Source organism: Erpetoichthys calabaricus, chromosome 1 (assembly GCF_900747795.2).
Source record: "Erpetoichthys calabaricus chromosome 1, fErpCal1.3, whole genome shotgun sequence".
Classification (NCBI taxonomy): domain Eukaryota; kingdom Metazoa; phylum Chordata; class Cladistia; order Polypteriformes; family Polypteridae; genus Erpetoichthys; species Erpetoichthys calabaricus.
The window spans coordinates 155997713-156016232 of record NC_041394.2 but is presented as its reverse complement, the minus strand read 5'-3'; the positions used below and the strand labels follow the sequence as shown (position 1 = coordinate 156016232).

The 18520-nt window shown below is 37.1% G+C and overlaps 1 protein-coding gene across 9 annotated transcripts in view; it reads left to right on the top strand.

Moving 5' to 3' along the window:
* Positions 1 to 18520, top strand: part of wnk1b (WNK lysine deficient protein kinase 1b) — a 293364-nt gene that overhangs the window by 28703 nt on the left and 246141 nt on the right. For all 9 annotated transcript variants that reach the window (XM_051920252.1, XM_051920244.1, XM_051920239.1 and 6 more), the window contains exon 3: positions 15254 to 15426. In XM_051920252.1, the coding sequence (XP_051776212.1) occupies positions 15254 to 15426 (173 nt within the window). The remainder of the gene's footprint in view (positions 1 to 15253; positions 15427 to 18520) is intronic.

Below are 18520 nucleotides of genomic sequence, written 5' to 3'. Positions count from 1 at the left end.
TAAACCAAGTTACTCGCAAACTGAGGTTCCACTGTATGTACCTGTCCTGCATTATTGTAAAACAATTTTAAACCTGTTCCACTGCTCATTGACTGTCTCCACACTTAAGCTTATTCTAGTCTTTTCTCCTTAGATTTTGCTGCATCTGCCAAAAATTTGCCCTATAGTTTTGTTTGCATCCAAACTCTTCCAAAATACTGAGAACTATATTGTATTATGGTCACTTGACCCTAATGGTTCAATCACCTGTACACCATAATTTCTATCATGATTATTACACAATGCTAAATCCAGACAGACCCCCCTCCCCCCAACGTTGGTGCTTTAACAATATGTGTTAAAAAACAGTCACTGATTGCTTCTAAAAACTCCTTTTGTTGTGTTCCTCTGTTTACATGGTTATCTCAGTTAATATTTGGATAAAGACCCCATGACTATAACATCCCCCTGTAAATTTGCCTTTTTAAATTTACTGAAGAGATGTAGATTGAAATTACTTTCTGCATTGGGTGGTCTCTAACACATTCCTAAAATAAGGCCTCTTTTCTTAATGCTTTCCAGACAAACCAACATGCCCTCACTAAGATGGGGCTCATCGTCCAACTGAAGAGGACTTGCATTTAAATTCTGTGCTACTTAAACTGCAACCCCACTTTCCTGTTCTATCTATCTATCCTTCAATATGAATCCCTAAATTAACATTTATTCCTATCTTTGTTGCTTAGCCAGGTTTCTCTTATTGGTATAATATCATAATTATTACTCTGCTACATACAACTTCAACTCACTTGTTTTATTTTTGATACTCATAGCATTAAGCAGGGGCGGCACGGTGGTGCAGTGGGTAGCGCTGCTGCCTCGCAGTTGGGAGATCTGGGGACCTGGGTTCGATTCCCGGGTCCTCCCTGCGTGGAGTTTGCATGTTCTCCCCGTGTCTGCGTGGGTTTCCTCCGGGGGCTCCGGTTTCCTCCCACAGTCCAAAGACATGCAGGTCAGGTGGATTGGTGATTCTAAATTGGCCCTAGTATGTGCTTGGTGTGTGGGTGTGTTTGTGTGTGTCCTGCGGTGGGTTGGCACCCTGCCCAGGATTGTTTCCTGCCTTGTGCCCTGTGTTGGCTGGGATTGGCTCCAACAGACCCCCGTGACCCTGTGTTCGGATTCAGCGGGTTGGAAAATGGATAGATGGATAGCATTAAGCAAGCTGTTTTTAATGTGCTAGTCATTTACTTTTGTACTATTATGCATTTTTTACAATATTGTTTGTGCCTTTATGTACATTTCTAATCTTGGCCTGTCCTGTACTCCCTGCACCCTCCCTATACTCTAGTTTAAACAAGCAGTGACTAACGTAGTCATATGCTTCCACAACACATTGGTAGCCCTCCGGTTCAGATGTAACCTTTCGAAGCGGAACAGGAAAATCTGTTCCAAAAGGAGTCCTACTGCTCCATTACCGATACTCTTTTACCCTACTCCAAGTTTTGAGCCATGTGTTAAGCACGGTGTAGTGAAGAATTAAGTTGGTTCAGGATTAAATTACAACCACTACACACATCCGGTCAGGGATGGATGAAGATGTCCAAATTCTGTTTATTAATTTCTTCCAAACTTATACAAATGTGAAGGTATGGTCTAAATAAATAATAAACATAAATTAGCTATCCCAGTTTCTCTCTTAAGTTTATCATTGTTAACAAAAGTCATTAACGGGTACTTTATTTATCCAGTAGATGGCGAACTACACTCAAGATAACATCAATATCAGGAAATTACAAGAACGTTAAACCATAAAGCATTTACTCAACTTAAATAAGTAATTATTCTTAACATATACACAGTACATATTATGCATGAGGAAACCATAATACTGTAATTCTATAACAAACTATGTGTAAAACTCCAAATAGCATCGGTTCAGCAATACTTTAGCATCCTTAAAAATCTATATTTAGAAACTGTACTAAAATATATATATCCAGATTACAAATTTAAACACATAAACAATATACTTTAAGGACAAACAATTAAATTCCACTTTATAAATAGTTACATAAAGTTTGACATTTAACAAATGAAGCTCCTACTCTACTGCTTAGACGCCACCAAACTAATCTATAAGGTTCAAAGTGAAGCCCTGTGATTGGCCAAGTTTCAACTCCGCACAGGCCAATTACAATAACTAATAAATCAAGGTGGACAACAACTAATTAAAGGGATACAACACATAAACAATATATTGCCTTTTCAACACACAGACTTAACCTGGACTGGCCTGTAGCATAGGCAGACCTTTGGAGAAGACTACCTTGCCAGTTTTGCTTCTCAGCCTGGCACCTAACTCTTTAACTTTGGATTATCAAACTGGCAGACTTATGTATGTCATTTATTCAAACATGGACAATGATAACTGTATCAACCCTTTCTAGGGAGTTCTGCCAGCTGTGCAGCCAGAAGGCAACATACCAAGTGAGACTTTCTATCTCTAGAACAAACCTGTACTTCAATCCCCTTAATGAATGAGTCCCCAATTATCACTACCTCTCTGTTTCTGGTAACTGGTTATAAGGTGGCCTGCTGGGGCTCCTCATGCCTGCCTACCACCTTAGAATCTTCAGAGACACTGTCCTGCTCTTGGTTCCAATGAACAGTGTGTGCCCTTTATCTTGCACCTTGTGACCATGACCCACCTATCTGTACCTGTATGGTCTACAGTCTCCTCCTGTCACCCCCTTACAGGTACACACAATCCTTCAAAAGGACACCTGGGCCAGGTCATCCAATTCTCTACTAAAGTGCAGGCCAGCCTACTCCTCCTCCAAATCCTCCTCCACTAGTTCAGCGACCCTGAGTATGCTATGTATCCGAGTGTGGCTAAGTGGTTGCCTACTTCCTAGTTTAGGGTTGGTTCCTGTTTTGCACTTGTTGTTGATAGTAAAAAGTAGATTTAGAAGATTAATGGATTAATCCAATTTTCCCCATGTTTTCGAATACTGACAATCAATTTTTAAAAATAATGTAGTTTCAAAATCCTGAAAACATTTTTGATTAATCTATATATTTTTTCAGATTGATCTAGTTTTTGTCATGAATACCATTCTAAACATGTAATTCCATTTTATTCCATCAATTATTAAAAGTTCAGTTCTTATACTGTGCTTTTTTTTTTATAAATGTGGTATATTTTCTTTCTGTGATTACAGTCCCAGCAGTTGTGAAGCACTTGTTTGGAGGTGCTTGCTATCTTTTGCTGTTTACTTAGACTCTTCTGGATGATGTCGTCCATTTGGCTGAGAGAATTTAGAAAACAAAGAAGCCAATAGTTCATCCCGAAATAAATGCTGAATTGTTTTGCAGTGTACAGACAGCTCCACTTTCAGTAATTCAGTAAAATGTAAACAACATCAGATGACTGTAGGTTTCTATATGCTTTCAGTGTGTGGCTCTAAACAGTCACTTCTGTAAAGAGCCCGACTGAAAACCCCTTCCCAACTCTTAGTCTTGCATGATACTGTGCTGTTGTTTTTGAAGCCTTGCAAATTATTTGTTCCTGTCAAGGTAAATTATCAGGAAGGCATGATATGCATGTGCATACAGTGTTGTTTTTTATGGATTTCAGAGCACTGGCCTTTCAAATGTATCAGTTGATTTGTTCCAGTCATAGGCTGTTCTTTTAAAAAGAAAGTTGGTGGATGAACTGTTGGGCTGTTGCAAGTCTTTAAGTTTCTCTTAATCTATGGATATATTTGGTTTGTGCTCTTGGTTTAGAATATTGATGTCTGGCATGCTATGCTAGATTGAAAGATCCATTTGCTTAATTTTGCATATTCTGTATATTGTGTAAAAAAATGATGAAAGTATCTACACTTGCTGGGTAAGGATTTAAAAAAAAAAAAAATGTTACCATGACGTAAGGCAAATAATTTGTGGTCCATTTACAGATGCGGTACTTTGAACAGGAGGTACTTGATGACAGAATATCACTCTGTGACATATGTCAAGATGGTCATATTCAGTATCATAATTTATGAGTACTTAAATTACCATACGTATGTCTGTATTTAATGTGCCGTCTCCATTGTTTTTCATTGTGCCAAAACTTAACCATTAAATTTCAATTCCTCTTCTGTATCTGTACAAGGTAGATGTTAGTAATCTTAGTTACTATTAGTAATCTTAATATATTCTATTCTATAATATTAGTAGTCTTAATATATTCTTACTGTTCTGTCCAGATCCAAATTACTTAACAAGTTTTCTATGATCAATGTGAAGCCTTCACCTTTACTGAGGTTTTTATAAGATGAAAAACTGAGTAAGTATCTGACACTGCAGAACTTGAGTCATTGTGATAATAAAAAGTAAACTTTCAGAAAATCGTCCTCATACCAAACTTTACACTGGCTGTTACAGACAGAAATCAAAGGCTTCTTCTTTTTGGGCATGTACAGATCTAAACACCAGCGTGGCGAATTGCTCACGTACTGAAGTGAATTTAGCTGCTGGTGGAAGTCCCATTTTACTATACTTTATGGTGCCAAGCAGAGTGTATCAGTCTATTAGCCAGTGAAAGCAATGTGAAGAAGCTGTCTGTTGCTATGGGTACTACCCTATACAATTCCAGGCACCTCGCACCCAGATAAACAGACTTGAGCCCTGAGAATTTTACGTCTGACATCGGCTGAGTTTGTGGGAGATGGGATAACAGGCTGCTTGTACTGATGAAGAGGTGCGAAAGAATTTAAGGTGGCCAGTAATTACGACTTTTTTCATAGGCTCCAGGGATTCTAGTGTTAATTGAACAGACACTGGTGCTTTTCATTTCCAGACAGCTCCATGATTTAAAAGTGCACAAATCATTACTTTTTCTTTTGACTTTTCTCTTCACTCTGTACACCTCAAGACTATAAATATAACACCTAGTCATATCACTTGCAGAAGTTCCCAGGTAATTCTGCACTTATGGAAGGTTTATTGATAAAGGGAATGAGACACAGTATAGGAGGAGTCAGATGAAAAACTGTTTCTTGGTGCATAGAGAATTGTCTACATCTTAAAATCTACAAAGGAAAGGAACTGGCTATTGAGTTTCATTGCATCAAAAAGCCTCTGTCTGTGCACTATTGATGGAGTGGATGTAGGAGTGGATCACTTCTGTGAGTACTTGAGGGTTCATATTAATGACTGGTCTCAGAACACAATGGAACTATGTAAGAAACGGAACAACAGGCGTTTTCCTTAGGATACTGTGTTAATTTAATGTGAGAACTCTGGTAACACCATATCCTCTAGGGGTGCGAACAGCCCCCCTGCTCACACCCCCTCTCTAGAGACAGAGAATCAATCAATCAAAAATCAATAGGTGCTGTTCGGGCTTTTTAAGTATGCGAAGCACCGTGCGACAAAGCAGCTGCAAGAAAGGGAGCATTTTAGAGGAGCGTCCGTATCCTCGGGGAGTGTGAACAGCCCCCCTGCTCACAATATATTTGAGGAGTTTTATTTAATACGTAATATGTGCTCTGATTGGGTAGCTTCTCAGCCATCCGTGTCTTTTGTATGAAATCAACTGGGCAAACCATCTGAGGAAGCATGTACCAGAAATTAAAATGCCCATTGTCTACTGCAACCCACTAACCAGCGAAAAATCCACGATATATATTTAAATATGCTTACATATAAAATCCGCGATAGAGTGAAGCCGCGAAAGTCGAAGCGCGATATAGCAAGGGATTACTGTATGTGTGTGTGTGTGTATATATTTTTTTTTTCTCATTTTGTCTCTCATAGTTGAGGTATACCTATGATGAAAATTACAGGCCTCTCTCATCTTTTTAAGTGGGAGAACTTGCACAATTGGTGGCTGACTAAATAGTTTTTTGTCCCACTGTATGTCATATATATAATATACACTAGGGCTTTGCTCGCCAACCCCTGTGTTTGGTTTTCCAGATACACACTTTTTCGTTTTTTTTTCTTTGAATTGTTGCTATTTCATTAGTTTCACTTTTATTTCAGAACTTTGTTAAAAACAATATTTGGAATCTTTCGAGTCCCAACATGCTGAATCTTTTAAATGAGGTTCGTGAGACATTTGTTTAATGACTTCGTACCATAATTCAGGATAGGTTTCTCTGTTTGGAATTTCAGCACAGACAAAACATTCTACATTATCAGCAGTTAATAATTTTTTTTACTATATCTGCGATATATATTTAGATATGCTTACATATAAAATCCGCGATAGAGTGAAGCCACGAAAGTCGAAGCACGAGGGATTACTGTGTGTGTGTGTATATAATATATACATACATACAGTTAGGTCCATAAATATTTGGACAGAGACAACCACAATGAATTTTAAATGAAACAACTCAGATGCAGTTGAAGTGCAGACTTTCAGCTTTAATTCAGTGGGGTGAACAAAATGATTGCATAAAAATGTGAGGCAACTAAAGCATTTTTTAACACAATCCCTTCATTTCAGGGGCTCAAAAGTAATTGGACAATTGACTCAAAGGCTATTTCTTGGGCAGGTGTGGGCAAGTCCGTCGTTATGTCATTATCAATTATGCAGATAAAAGGCCTGGAGTTGATTTGAGGTGTGGTGCTTGCATGAGGAAGATTTTGCTGTGAACAGACAACATGCGGTCAAAGGAGCTCTCCTTGCAAGTGAACGAAGCCATCCTTATGCTGCGAAAACAGAAAAAACCGATCCGAGAAAATGCTACAATATAACGAGTGGCAAAATCTACAGTTTGGTACATCCTGAGAAAGAAAGCAAGCACTGGTGAACTCAGCAACGCAAAAAGACCTGGATGTCCACGGAAGACAACAGTGGTGGATGATCGTAGAATCATTTCCATGGTGAAGAGAAACCCCTTCACAACAGCCAACCAAGTGAACAACACTCTCCAGGGGGTAGGCGTGTCGATTTCCAAGTCTACCATAAAGAGAAGACTGCATGAAAGTAAATACAGAGGGTGCACTGCAAGGTGCAAGCCACTCATAACCCTCAAAAATAGAAAGGCTAGATTGGACTTTGCTAAAGAACATCTAAAAAGGCCAGCACAGTTCTGGAAAAAACAGTCTTTGGACAGATGAAACCAAGATCAACCTCTACCGGAATGATGGCAAGAAAAAAGTATGCAGAAGGAACAGCTCATTATCCATAGCATACCACATTATCTGTCAAACACGGTGGAGGCAGTGTGATTGCTTGGGTGTGCTTGGGTGTGCATGGTTGCCAGTGGCACTGGGACACTAGTGTTTATTGATGATGTGACACAGGACAGAAGCAGCCGAATGAATTCTGAGGTGTTCAGAGACATACTGTCTGCTCAAATCCAGCTAAATGCAGTCAAATTGATTGGGCGGCGTTTCATGATACAGATGGACAATGACCCAAAACATACAGCCAAAGCAACCCATGAGTTTATTAAAGCAAAGAAGTGGAAAATTCTTGAATGGCCAAGTCAGTCACCTGATCTTAACCCAATTGAGCATGCATTTCACTTGTTGAAGACTAAACTTCAGACAGAAAGGCCCACAAAGAAACAGCAACTGAAAGCCGCTGCAGTGAAGGCCTTGTAGAGCATTAAAAAGGACGAAACCCAGCATCTGGTGATGTCCATGAGTTCAAGACTTCAGGCTGTCATTGCCAGCAAAGGGTTTTCAACCAAGTATTAGAAATGAACATTTTATTTCCAGTTATTTAATTTGAGCCCCTGAAATAAAGGGATTGTGTTAAAAAAATGCTTTAGTTGCCTCACATTTTTTATGCAATCGTTTTGTTCACCCCACTGAATTAAAGCTGAAAGTCTGCACTTCAACTGCATCTGAGTTGTTTCATTTAAAATTCATTGTGGTAATGTACAGAACCAAAATTAGAAAAAAGTTGTCTCTGTCCAAATATTTATGGACCTAACTGTGTGTGTGTGTATGGGTGTATATATATATATATATATATATATATATATATATTATCAAGTCCGTGGAGGCCCGTATCCACTGCCAGGGGGCGCCACGAGCCTCATGAAGCCCGGGACTTATTTACTTCCGCCACACCCATGGAGGACGATCCTTCCAGGGTCACCCGGAGTGCTTCCGGGTGCTCTTCTGATGCTTCCGCCACACCAGGACGTGACATCAGGTAGAGCACCTGGAGCTCATCCGGGTGAGGATAAATGGGGCCGCCTCCCTCCTATCAGGGAGCAGAACGAGGCTCCTGGAGAGAGAGAGGACAGGGGGCCCAGGGACGTTAAGAGAGAGAAAGGCCCAGGAGAAAGGTGACTGGGGCTAGTGGCACAGTGTGTCGTGCAGGACAGTGTTGTTGTGTGAAGGAGAACAGTGAAAATAAAGAGACTTTGTATAAAGCTGTGGTCTTCGACTGGTGGTGTCCAGGCAAATATCACAATATACATATATAATATACAATTATACCATTCTATCTCCCTATCTTCCTGCCTAACTGCCTATCTATCTATCTATTGATTGACTGACTGACTAACCACCTGCTGTTAGTTAATATCCATTGTACTAGTTAATACTCTTATTTACTATATTTACACTGCATAAATTTCCATTTTATGTAATAGTGACACCCAAGCTATATAATGTCAGTTTGTCTGGTACATGGCATTTTTATTATAACCTATATCAGATGAGGTCTCGTTATAAGAAAAGTACTAACTATATATTTTAAAATGTTGACATTTCATTAATCTTATAAAGAAGGCGAATGAATGCAATTTCTTTTAAAGATTCCATCTTGTGGATTTTTTGTCTCATTTTAATCTGGAATCTAGAAGTTAGCAATTAAAGAATTAGTGCTAGCACAAAGGAATTTATGAAAACATTTATTTAGACAGTGCATCACACCTGGTAACAAGTCACTTTTTTTAAAATGCAGTTTTATTTTTTGACTTGCTTTTTTGTAGGTATATGGCAATGTAGATTAAAATATTTTAAAGCAACAAAAACATGGTTAAAAAGAAACGACATAAGTTTTTGTTTTGGAAATATTTTAACCAAACAAGTAATACTAGTCTTGAAATTGTGAATTGTATGTGTACTGAGTAGTATGATGACCAATCATCAGCAAGCTGCTTTCAGTGAGTCACAGTGAGCATACTGTGAACACAAATCAGTGCTACCACTTATTGGATTCTGAATTGGTCAACGTTGGGGAGGATACGAGTGTGCTAAAATAAAGCATTTGACATAAATAGCAGTGAGCTTGTTTGATGGAAATGAAGGTGAAGGACAATGCCCTGGCGCAAATTAAACAAACCCTGTCCCTTTTTTTTTCTACATTGTCTGAAAATTTCCGAATTCCTCCTTTTTTGAATTCATAAGCTTTTGAGAAATTATTACTGTAATTGTAATTTGCTACTTGCTTCATACAAAAAAACAAAGACAAACTTTTTTTTCCTTTATTTTTTGTTACTGATGTATTGCATAGCTCCAAATAGTTCTAATAAAAAAGATAATTTGTGTCTGACCTGAATGTAAAGGTGAAAGGTCAAGTAATGTACTGTGCACATCACTTGTTCAAGGGTTCAAGTATAGCTTTATGTTGCAGTTTTTTTTTCATTAGATAATTTTGTTAATCTCTGTTTAGTAATCTGCAATTATTTACTTCATTTATGTAACACCCTTGTTTACTTTCAAAACTGTGAAGACATGAGAAAGCACTTCACATTTGCTCATTGTCTATAAATTTTCTTAACATGAAAATGTTGCAGATTTCTTTATCATTTTGCTTGTTGCACTAATTAAAAATTGCTTTGCACATTGGCTGAGTTAAAATGCATTCATAATTGTTTTTACAAATCTTCTGACACGTTGTTGAACTTACTGTAGTTTCAGGATTCAGAGTATTTTTTTCTTGCAATAATTTAGGGCTGTGCAAGGTTTTAAAATTTCACATCAAAACATTACTGACATACAGTACCATTTCCTTTTTGAGTGATAGATGGTTTTGGATTACATATTAGATGCTCTACGCATGTACCACAGGAAACTCAGGATGTATTATTAAACAAAATCATACATTCTGCTTAACAGTGGTTTGTTAGCTCATATTTCAACTTTTCTTATTATGCGTACAAATGACATGCTGCAAAAAAAGCGTAATATTGCTGATAAGTTGTATTGGCCCAGTGGATCAGTCACCCACAGTATGAGCTGGCATTTCATAAGGCAAATGATTAGCTTCAGAGCAACAACAATGACTGATCATTTTAAGATCAAAGCAAAGTGGAAGAAACCACATGCAGTTGAGATGAATATACCTTTGCTCTGCTCATGCAAACTTTGTGTGCAACGTTCAGATTAGACTGCCTCTTCTCAGCCACAGGGCACCCCTGCTAATTGATGAAAAGTTTTTATGTATAATAAACCCCATTCTTCATGTATCAATTGCACAAAGTTAACTAGTCGCTTAATGGCATATTTTCACAATTTTTTTTACATAAGGGAACAAATTCAATTTCACTCAAATTGCTGGCTCATCTGTAATAAGTTAAATGTAGCCCAAGCCAGGCTGCCCCAAAAAAACCACCTGTTTTCACTGTCTATGTTGTAAGCCTTGTTACATTCACCTACAAGCAAAATATGACTCATCAAGTAGGAGAAAAGTCAACTATATTCGCAGAACTGTGCTGCAAACTAGTGATTTACAGTTCCCTCTTAGACTGTAAGTGTGTTTAAGGGATTACTTGCCCAACTGTTGTCACTGTATTAGTTTTAAGCTGCTCTGCCTGTCCATCTACAGTACTTAGCGGGAATAAAGGGACATGATGCATAGCTCAGGAATCTCTCAAGACTGCTTGGAAGCTTTCTTATGGGATGCGCAAGATTTAAAAAAAGATTATTGCAGTTTGGCGCTTTGAGGGATTTTTAAAAACCGTTTGGAGCCAATCTCCCATTTTTAATTACATCGATGATTTGTTCAGCCAGTTGGTAATTCACCCCAAGTATATATAAACTTATGACTTCAACTGTACTTTCTTTTGAAACCTTTTTACAATAGACCTAACTCTTGTCCTTGTAACTCTTGCCTGCACATGTATCGGAAGTCTTTCCTCATCTGTAACATGTAGCTCTAGAATTGTCATGTAAATCTGTTTCCACATCATGTAGCACTTCCAAATGCATTATGTTCTAGGGCAGTGCTCCGCAACGTTTTCTCACCTACGACACACCAAAGTTCTTCCTAGAATTCCGCGGCACGTCAAAAGCTAAAATATATAGCGGTGGGGTTTTGGGGGGCGGTCCGCTCTGAGCGCCAGCTATTTAGGGGCGTCCAAACTACGGTAGTTTACTTTTTTTTTTTTGTTCCTTGGGAGGCGCAAAAAAAAAATTTCATTCAGCTTTGGGGCGTCAAATTTTTCACCGCCCCGGACAACATGAACTCCAATTTATTTTTCAGCTTTAGGGCGTCAAATCTTTCACCGTCCCGGGCAACATGATCTCCAGCTACGCCACTGATATATAGATATTAATTTAATACACAAGTTTTACAATAAATTTTCATTTTTTATTATAAGTATACATTTATTATAAGTATACATACATAAAAACTATACTATATTTACTTTTATGCAATCTTAATAATTATTATAATATAATGACTGATTAATGTGATACCTGCGCTTGTTTCAATGAACACAAGTTTTATATTCGGCTCAATATTTGACAGCGCAACCTGAAGTTCTTGGTCAAGATCTTTTAAGCATGACTGCTTATTATTTTTAATTAACACAAGAGTTGTTTGTCTTTTTTGGCGTAACTGGGATGGTTTGAATTTAGATGGCGATTTAGTTTACTGGGTGCCATTGCCTCGTTTGATAGCTGATCGCCGCAAATGATGCATTGTGGCTTTGGAACCGTTTCGTCACCACACCACGAGAATCCATATCGAATGTAGTCTTCGTTGTACTTCCTTTTCACAATCTTCTTTGTTTTTTTGCAACACTTGTGCTGGGTTCTTCATCATCTGTACGTGAGGACGAATCTTTTCCACGTAAAAATGTATCCATATTTAAAGGGGTATAAAACTAAATATGAATCACACGAAGAACGTTAACCGTACACAATTCAGCAACACAACTAATAGTAATGAATGATAACTACTGTCGCAAGACGAGTGAATGCGATGTAGCACGACTAATACGTCGGCTTGAATTGAATCTAGGTGAGGGCACGGAGTGCTCTGCCTATCAAAGCATACTACGCAGGTGTCTGGCGACTATACGTAGAGCCTACGTCGTTGGCGCCAGGCGATGGGATTTATTATTTCAGAGAAATGACACATAAAATTATGAAACCTTTAAAAGGCTATTTACGCTAATATTTCATTGCACGTATTCTCGTTATTGTGTTTCTAAGGAGGACCGTTGAAATATTATTTAGTTAGAAAATTGTGTTATTTGACCGCGTCACACCTGTATCGGCTCAAGGCACACCAGTGTGCCGTGGCACACCGGTTGCGGAGCACTGTTCTAGGGTATGGCTGAATAATTTGGGGAAAATATCTTTTTACGGTTTTTCTGACATGTTGTGATTTGATTTGTGGTATACTTTTTTTTTTAAAGTCAAGCTTCAGTTTAATATTCACTGTGTAATGGATTTAAAACATCAGGGAGTATTACCACGTGAGATACCATCAAAATATTAACTACTTTGTATCCTAATATAAGGATGACATATTATTAGCATAAAACGTAGAACAAAGAGCAATTTTCAGACAGCATGTGACTTTTGGCTGAGGAGTAGCATCTAAATATTGCACAGTGTGTAATTAATAGAGCAATATTTACTGATATCTAGCATTTAGCTTATAATTTGTCAACCTACAAAATTATCAAAAAAAGATCACTAAATATAATACAAGTAGTCAAAGTTGCATTAAAATATCTAAATACTTCACGTTCAAATAAAACATTTATTTGTAGATAAACAGGTTTTAACTTTTGAACTTTTTTTCCCTCAAAGGATATTGTGCACAACAAGTGAAATCTTAAAATTAACCCAAACAACAGAAGCAATACGTAATACTTGCTTTCGTGATATCTCTACTTCTTTTCAACACTCATTGTGGTCCTTACAGATTTTTTTGTTAAAAACACCAGCATGTCAACCTTTGCTGGTTTCAGACCTGAATGCTGACATGTGATCCCAGCACTAAACAGTCTCTCTGATGGTGAACTTGGGGCTAGAATGCACAGGAATTTGCGAGCCAGTTTGCTCTGCATCAGAAAGTTAACATTGTATGTAAGGTCTGTCAAATTAGCCAAAAAATATGGTTTAGAATGTTCAAATTAAAATATGTAAATATTCAAATAAATTCGAACTTAAGTTAATGATGCTTGGTGTTACATGTACGTTTATACTTTACTGTTATTGTAATTGGAGCAGTGGTATCCAGAGCAAGAACGAACACCAACATCAAAAAAAAAAAAAAGCCGAACAGTATTCGTGCAACTTATTTATAACTAAATAAGAGGCATGAAAATCCCAAGCACTTGCACACAATAAAATACCACAGCATTCAGAAAAAAAGCTAGTCGGCATTTTTGGACTCGCTCAGAAATGTGCAGTTGTCACACAGTGTCCGGTCAGATCAAAATTATAAGGTTATTTTCTATTTGTTTTAATTAGAAGGTCATAGCATCAAACAACAGTTAGCAATCTTAGGTTGGAACTTCCTCGGTTAGAATTGTCAATGCCCGGGTCATCTACAATGATCAAGCTTAGCATGTGTAATTCATTCTGACTGTGATACCTTTATTCAAACTGTTTGATAGCTGAATTCTGTTGCCAGTATGGATCATCCAGTGAAATATCAGGTAGATAATAATTAAGGAGTGGGGACAATGTCTATTTTTTTTCTTTGCAATATCTATAATGTAACTTTTGTGTTCTTCTTTGTAATTATTAAAGACCAAACTGATTAACCAGTTTTTGGTATATGATATATGATCATACTCCCTAGAAGAGCACCTGCCAATCAATCAAATCACCTATTTGGCTCTTTGTGAATGTACTAGTATGTAACATATTTAAATGTAAAGAAAGAGTATTTTTCTTCATTACAAACTATTAAAGAGGTCTAGATGTAAGTTTTACTAATGAAAAACCAAGTTAACCATTCAGAATTACAGAAAGCCTGATCTTGAAAGTGAGATGCAAAAACAAATCTTCAAAATACTGCGATATCTAGAGTAACTCGATGGCAAAATTAGTGTTTGTAAAATAAGCATCCTTTATTTTGCAATCGGTTGTCAGCATTTGCTTTTGAATAAGACCTTTTTTTTTTTTTTTTTTAAAGTTTTGAATTGCATTTGAATAGCAACGTTCGATATTGGTCTGACACTCTGCATAATGTATATCCTAAATCACAGCCTTTGTGATTTGCTAATTGCATTGTTTCACATCGCAATTTTTATTTGAAATCAATTAATCATTCACCCTAGTCTAGAAGTTAAAAAGAATTGGTATACTACTGTTTAAGATCTAATTTGTAAAAGAAAACTTAACTTTTGATGTGCTCTTTTTGGAGAAATCTATGTAAACTGTGCTCTTCTGGAACCAACAAGGATTGATTTAAACATTTGGGTTCCAGGCCAAATTTTCAAACATGCTTAAGTCAGTTAGTCATTGTCCAACCCGCTATATCCTAACACAGGGTCACGGGGATCTGCTGGAGCCAATCCCAACCAACACAAGGTGCAAGGCAGGAACAAATCCCGCAGGACACACACACGCACACACTAGGGACAGTTTAGGATCACCAATACACCTAACCTGCATGGACTGTGGGAGGGATCCGGAGCACCTGGACGAATCCCACATGAGAACATGCAAACCCCATGTAGGGAGGACCCGGGAAGCGAACCCAGGTCTCCTTACTGTGAGGCAGCAGCTTGAACATGCTTAAGTGATTTATATATTTTTTTCATAGCATCGGTAGATGGATATTCCTCAACTTTAGATGGTTAGGTTTTGTGTTGAGTGAAAATCACTAATTTGATGATTCATTCATTTTTAATATATTTTTTTCTATTAATTAAGTTAAACCTTATATCTAATGATAGCACTAGGCTCTACAGTAACAACTTCTAGGGAGGGCTGTAGTAATGAAAATGAGCTTGATGAACTGAATAGTCTTTTAAAGTGTCCATATAGTATTTCACTTTCATCAAATAATCCTGTTAACGGTGTCACACTAAACTTGTATTCTGTTCTGTTTTAGGATCGAAAGCTTACAAAGTCAGAAAGGCAGAGATTTAAAGAAGAAGCTGGCATGCTGAAAGGTCTTCAGCATCCAAATATTGTTCGCTTTTATGATTCTTGGGAATCTCCATCGAAAGGAAAGAAATGCATTGTTCTTGTAACAGAGCTGATGACATCTGGCACACTGAAAACGTAAGGATATAATTTAATAAGACTTCAGTTTATTTTTGAGTGCATTTACTAAAGACCTATTATAACTTAACAGTGAATTCCTCTTGCTGTTTTTGAATCCTGTTTACTTTGGGATAAGACAATAAAAAAATGTAAATAGTATTACATTATAATGCCTGAATAGACTTTTATTTACATTTTATTTGCATTAGGGAAAGAAAAGCAGGTAAGCCATCTTTGGTTAAACATAATTTAATTGTAGCATGCTCTTGATACAGTATATCCTGGCCTATTTGATTTATTTAAATTTGTGCTATTGGCACCATGGATTTCCAAGAAAATTATTTTGGAGGTCAAAGATTCCAATAGAGAAATAAGTATTTTTTGACCTTTTTGGGCATTTCTGAGTAAGGTTAGAAGAGCAATTAATTGATTTTAAAACCATAGTATAGCTGGCATATATTCACTGGGAAGCCAACAGGTATTTTGCTAATCGTGATTGCTCGAAATATACTGTGTGTTTGTGTGCATGTATGTGTATGTACAGTGCCCTCCATAATGCTTGGAACAAAGACACCTGTGCATCACAGATTAAAATTACAAATCAGTCAATTCAGAAGGGATTAAATTGTACATTGCGGACTTTCATTTTAAGGGTATTAGCATACATTTCGGCCGCACCATGTAGAAATTACAACACTTTCTCTACGTGTCCCCCCATTTCAGGACACCATAATATTTGGGACATTTGGCTTCACAGGTGTTTGTGATTACTCAGGTGGTTTTCATTGCTTTGTTAGTGCTGGTATAAGATACCTAGGTTAGATTATACCTACAGACTATGTTTGGAGTCTGTAGGTGCCATTGTTTAACATGAGGATAAGAGCAGTGCCAATGAAAGTCAAAGGCCATTACGAGAATAAATAAAAGAATAAAACCATCAGAGACATCAGTAAAGTTTTAGGATTACCTACATCAATTGTCTGGATTATCAGTAAGAAGAAAGAATGCACTGGTGAGCACACAAAAACACACATGACTTCGTCAACAACTTCCTGACTAATGACATTGTGCTTTAACAACAGAGCTTCAATAGAGATGCAATAAATGAAATTCAATAGCGTTAATGTGGTGCTGTATGTTGATGTGTCAAAGTGATATTTTGGTGTTTTTATTTTTAATAAATTGAAATAATTGAATAAATCCTGTTTTTGCTTTGTCATTCTATGGTTATTAAGTGTTGCTTCATGTTGGGGAGGGGGGAATTTAGTAGCAAAATGTGAAAAGCATAGTCTGAATACTTTCTAAATTCACTGTATTTACACGCATATCTGTATGTACTGTAGATGTGCATGGGTATAGTGCCAATCAGATCAATCTTTTCTTTTTTTTTTTAATAATTATTACGTATTTACTGAACATAGTGCATAAAAGGATACGTCTTCCTCACAGTGAGATGCATTATTGAAATACAAACTGTCACATGAATTCAGCAGAAATCCAGTGCCACTTGGATACACATTAAATCTTAACATATTTTTGCAGAGATTGATTGCACTATAAATAACCTCATCATATAAAAGGAAAATAGAAAGCACCTTTCATTTGCTAATAAACACCAGACTTTATATCAAATGTAGTTGTAGTAAGGTTCCTTTCTGTATAATTAACCAATATTCTGCCACAAAAAGGAATAGATTGCTCGGTGTTCATTATTGGTTAATAACTGCTGTACTTGCATGTGCCTGCTGATGTAAATGTGAGAAGTTTGCGGTAAAAAAAAAGTAATGATTTTCAGGACTCTGGAGGATTAATGGTAAATAAACAATTTCCTTAAAATGTATGTTTTTCTTCAAAAAGGACAGTATTTAAAAACTTACTATATAGATGTGGCAAAATTGGATTGCATTTAGAGAAAAAAATGTCCTTTTTATTGTTGTTACTCAGTAAATGCAGTATATGTGAGCATTACAAATTAAATGAGTGGGCATCAATGCAAATTTGTAGATAAGTCTATGAAACTCAAAAGTAGTATTACATTTAACTTCAGATACAGTTAAACATTTTTATTGTTTGTTTATTTCATTACTCTTTGCTTTAATATAAATATAGTGGCTAGTGGTTTGACTGTGTTTGGGTAACAAATCAGATTTGTACATCATAAAATGTTTCTGTTTACTGATACAGTCAACGACAATATGTGTACTGTCAAAAAACTTTTCAGAATGTTTCAACTGCCATGAGTATTATTGCTGCAAAAAAGAAAATTCAACAAAACACTAAGCACAAAATGACAACACCCAAGGCACAGTTCAGTTTTGTAGATTCAGATAATGGCGGTGTAGTTATAAAATTAAATCTTCTGTGAACAGTCTCCTGAAAATCCTGTAAGATTTTGTCCTACTGTGATGCTGATGTACCGTATGTGAAGATTCGTAGAAGTTGGGTGTGCTCCCAGACAAACATGTTTTCCAACCCAGATAAAACCACATGGATAAGCTGGCACAGGACAAGACCATTAATTCAGAGAAAACTAATCTAGATTGGATAATTGTATTCCAGTTAATGTATGCAGTGAAGCGTTAAACAAAAAGACACCACCAATTGCATTCCTTTTAAAACTAGCACCCTCATCGTTCACCCAACAGCCTTGCAACAACCAACAAAGCTGCCCAATGACACAGTACCCCAGGGGTTGCTAAGATCTCTAGTCCACTCAAATAGCACTGCTACGAATTACAACAACAACAACAGCAACATTTATTTATATAGCACATTTTCATACAAATAATGTAGCTCAAAGTGCTTACATGATGAAGAAAGAGAAAAAAAAACAAAGTAACAATTAAAATAAGAGAACACTAATTAACATAGAATAAAAGTAAGGTCCGATGGCCAGGGAGGACAGAGAAAACAAAAAAAAACTCCAAACGGCTGGAGGAAAAAAAAAAAATCTGCAGGGGTTCCAGGCCATGAGACTGCCCAGCCCCCTCTAGGCATTCTACCTAACATAAATGACCTCAATCAGTCCTCATTGTATTCAGGGTTTTCATTGAAGGACTTGATGATGACGGTCACATGGACTTCTGGCCTTTAATCCGTCAATGTGGGGACA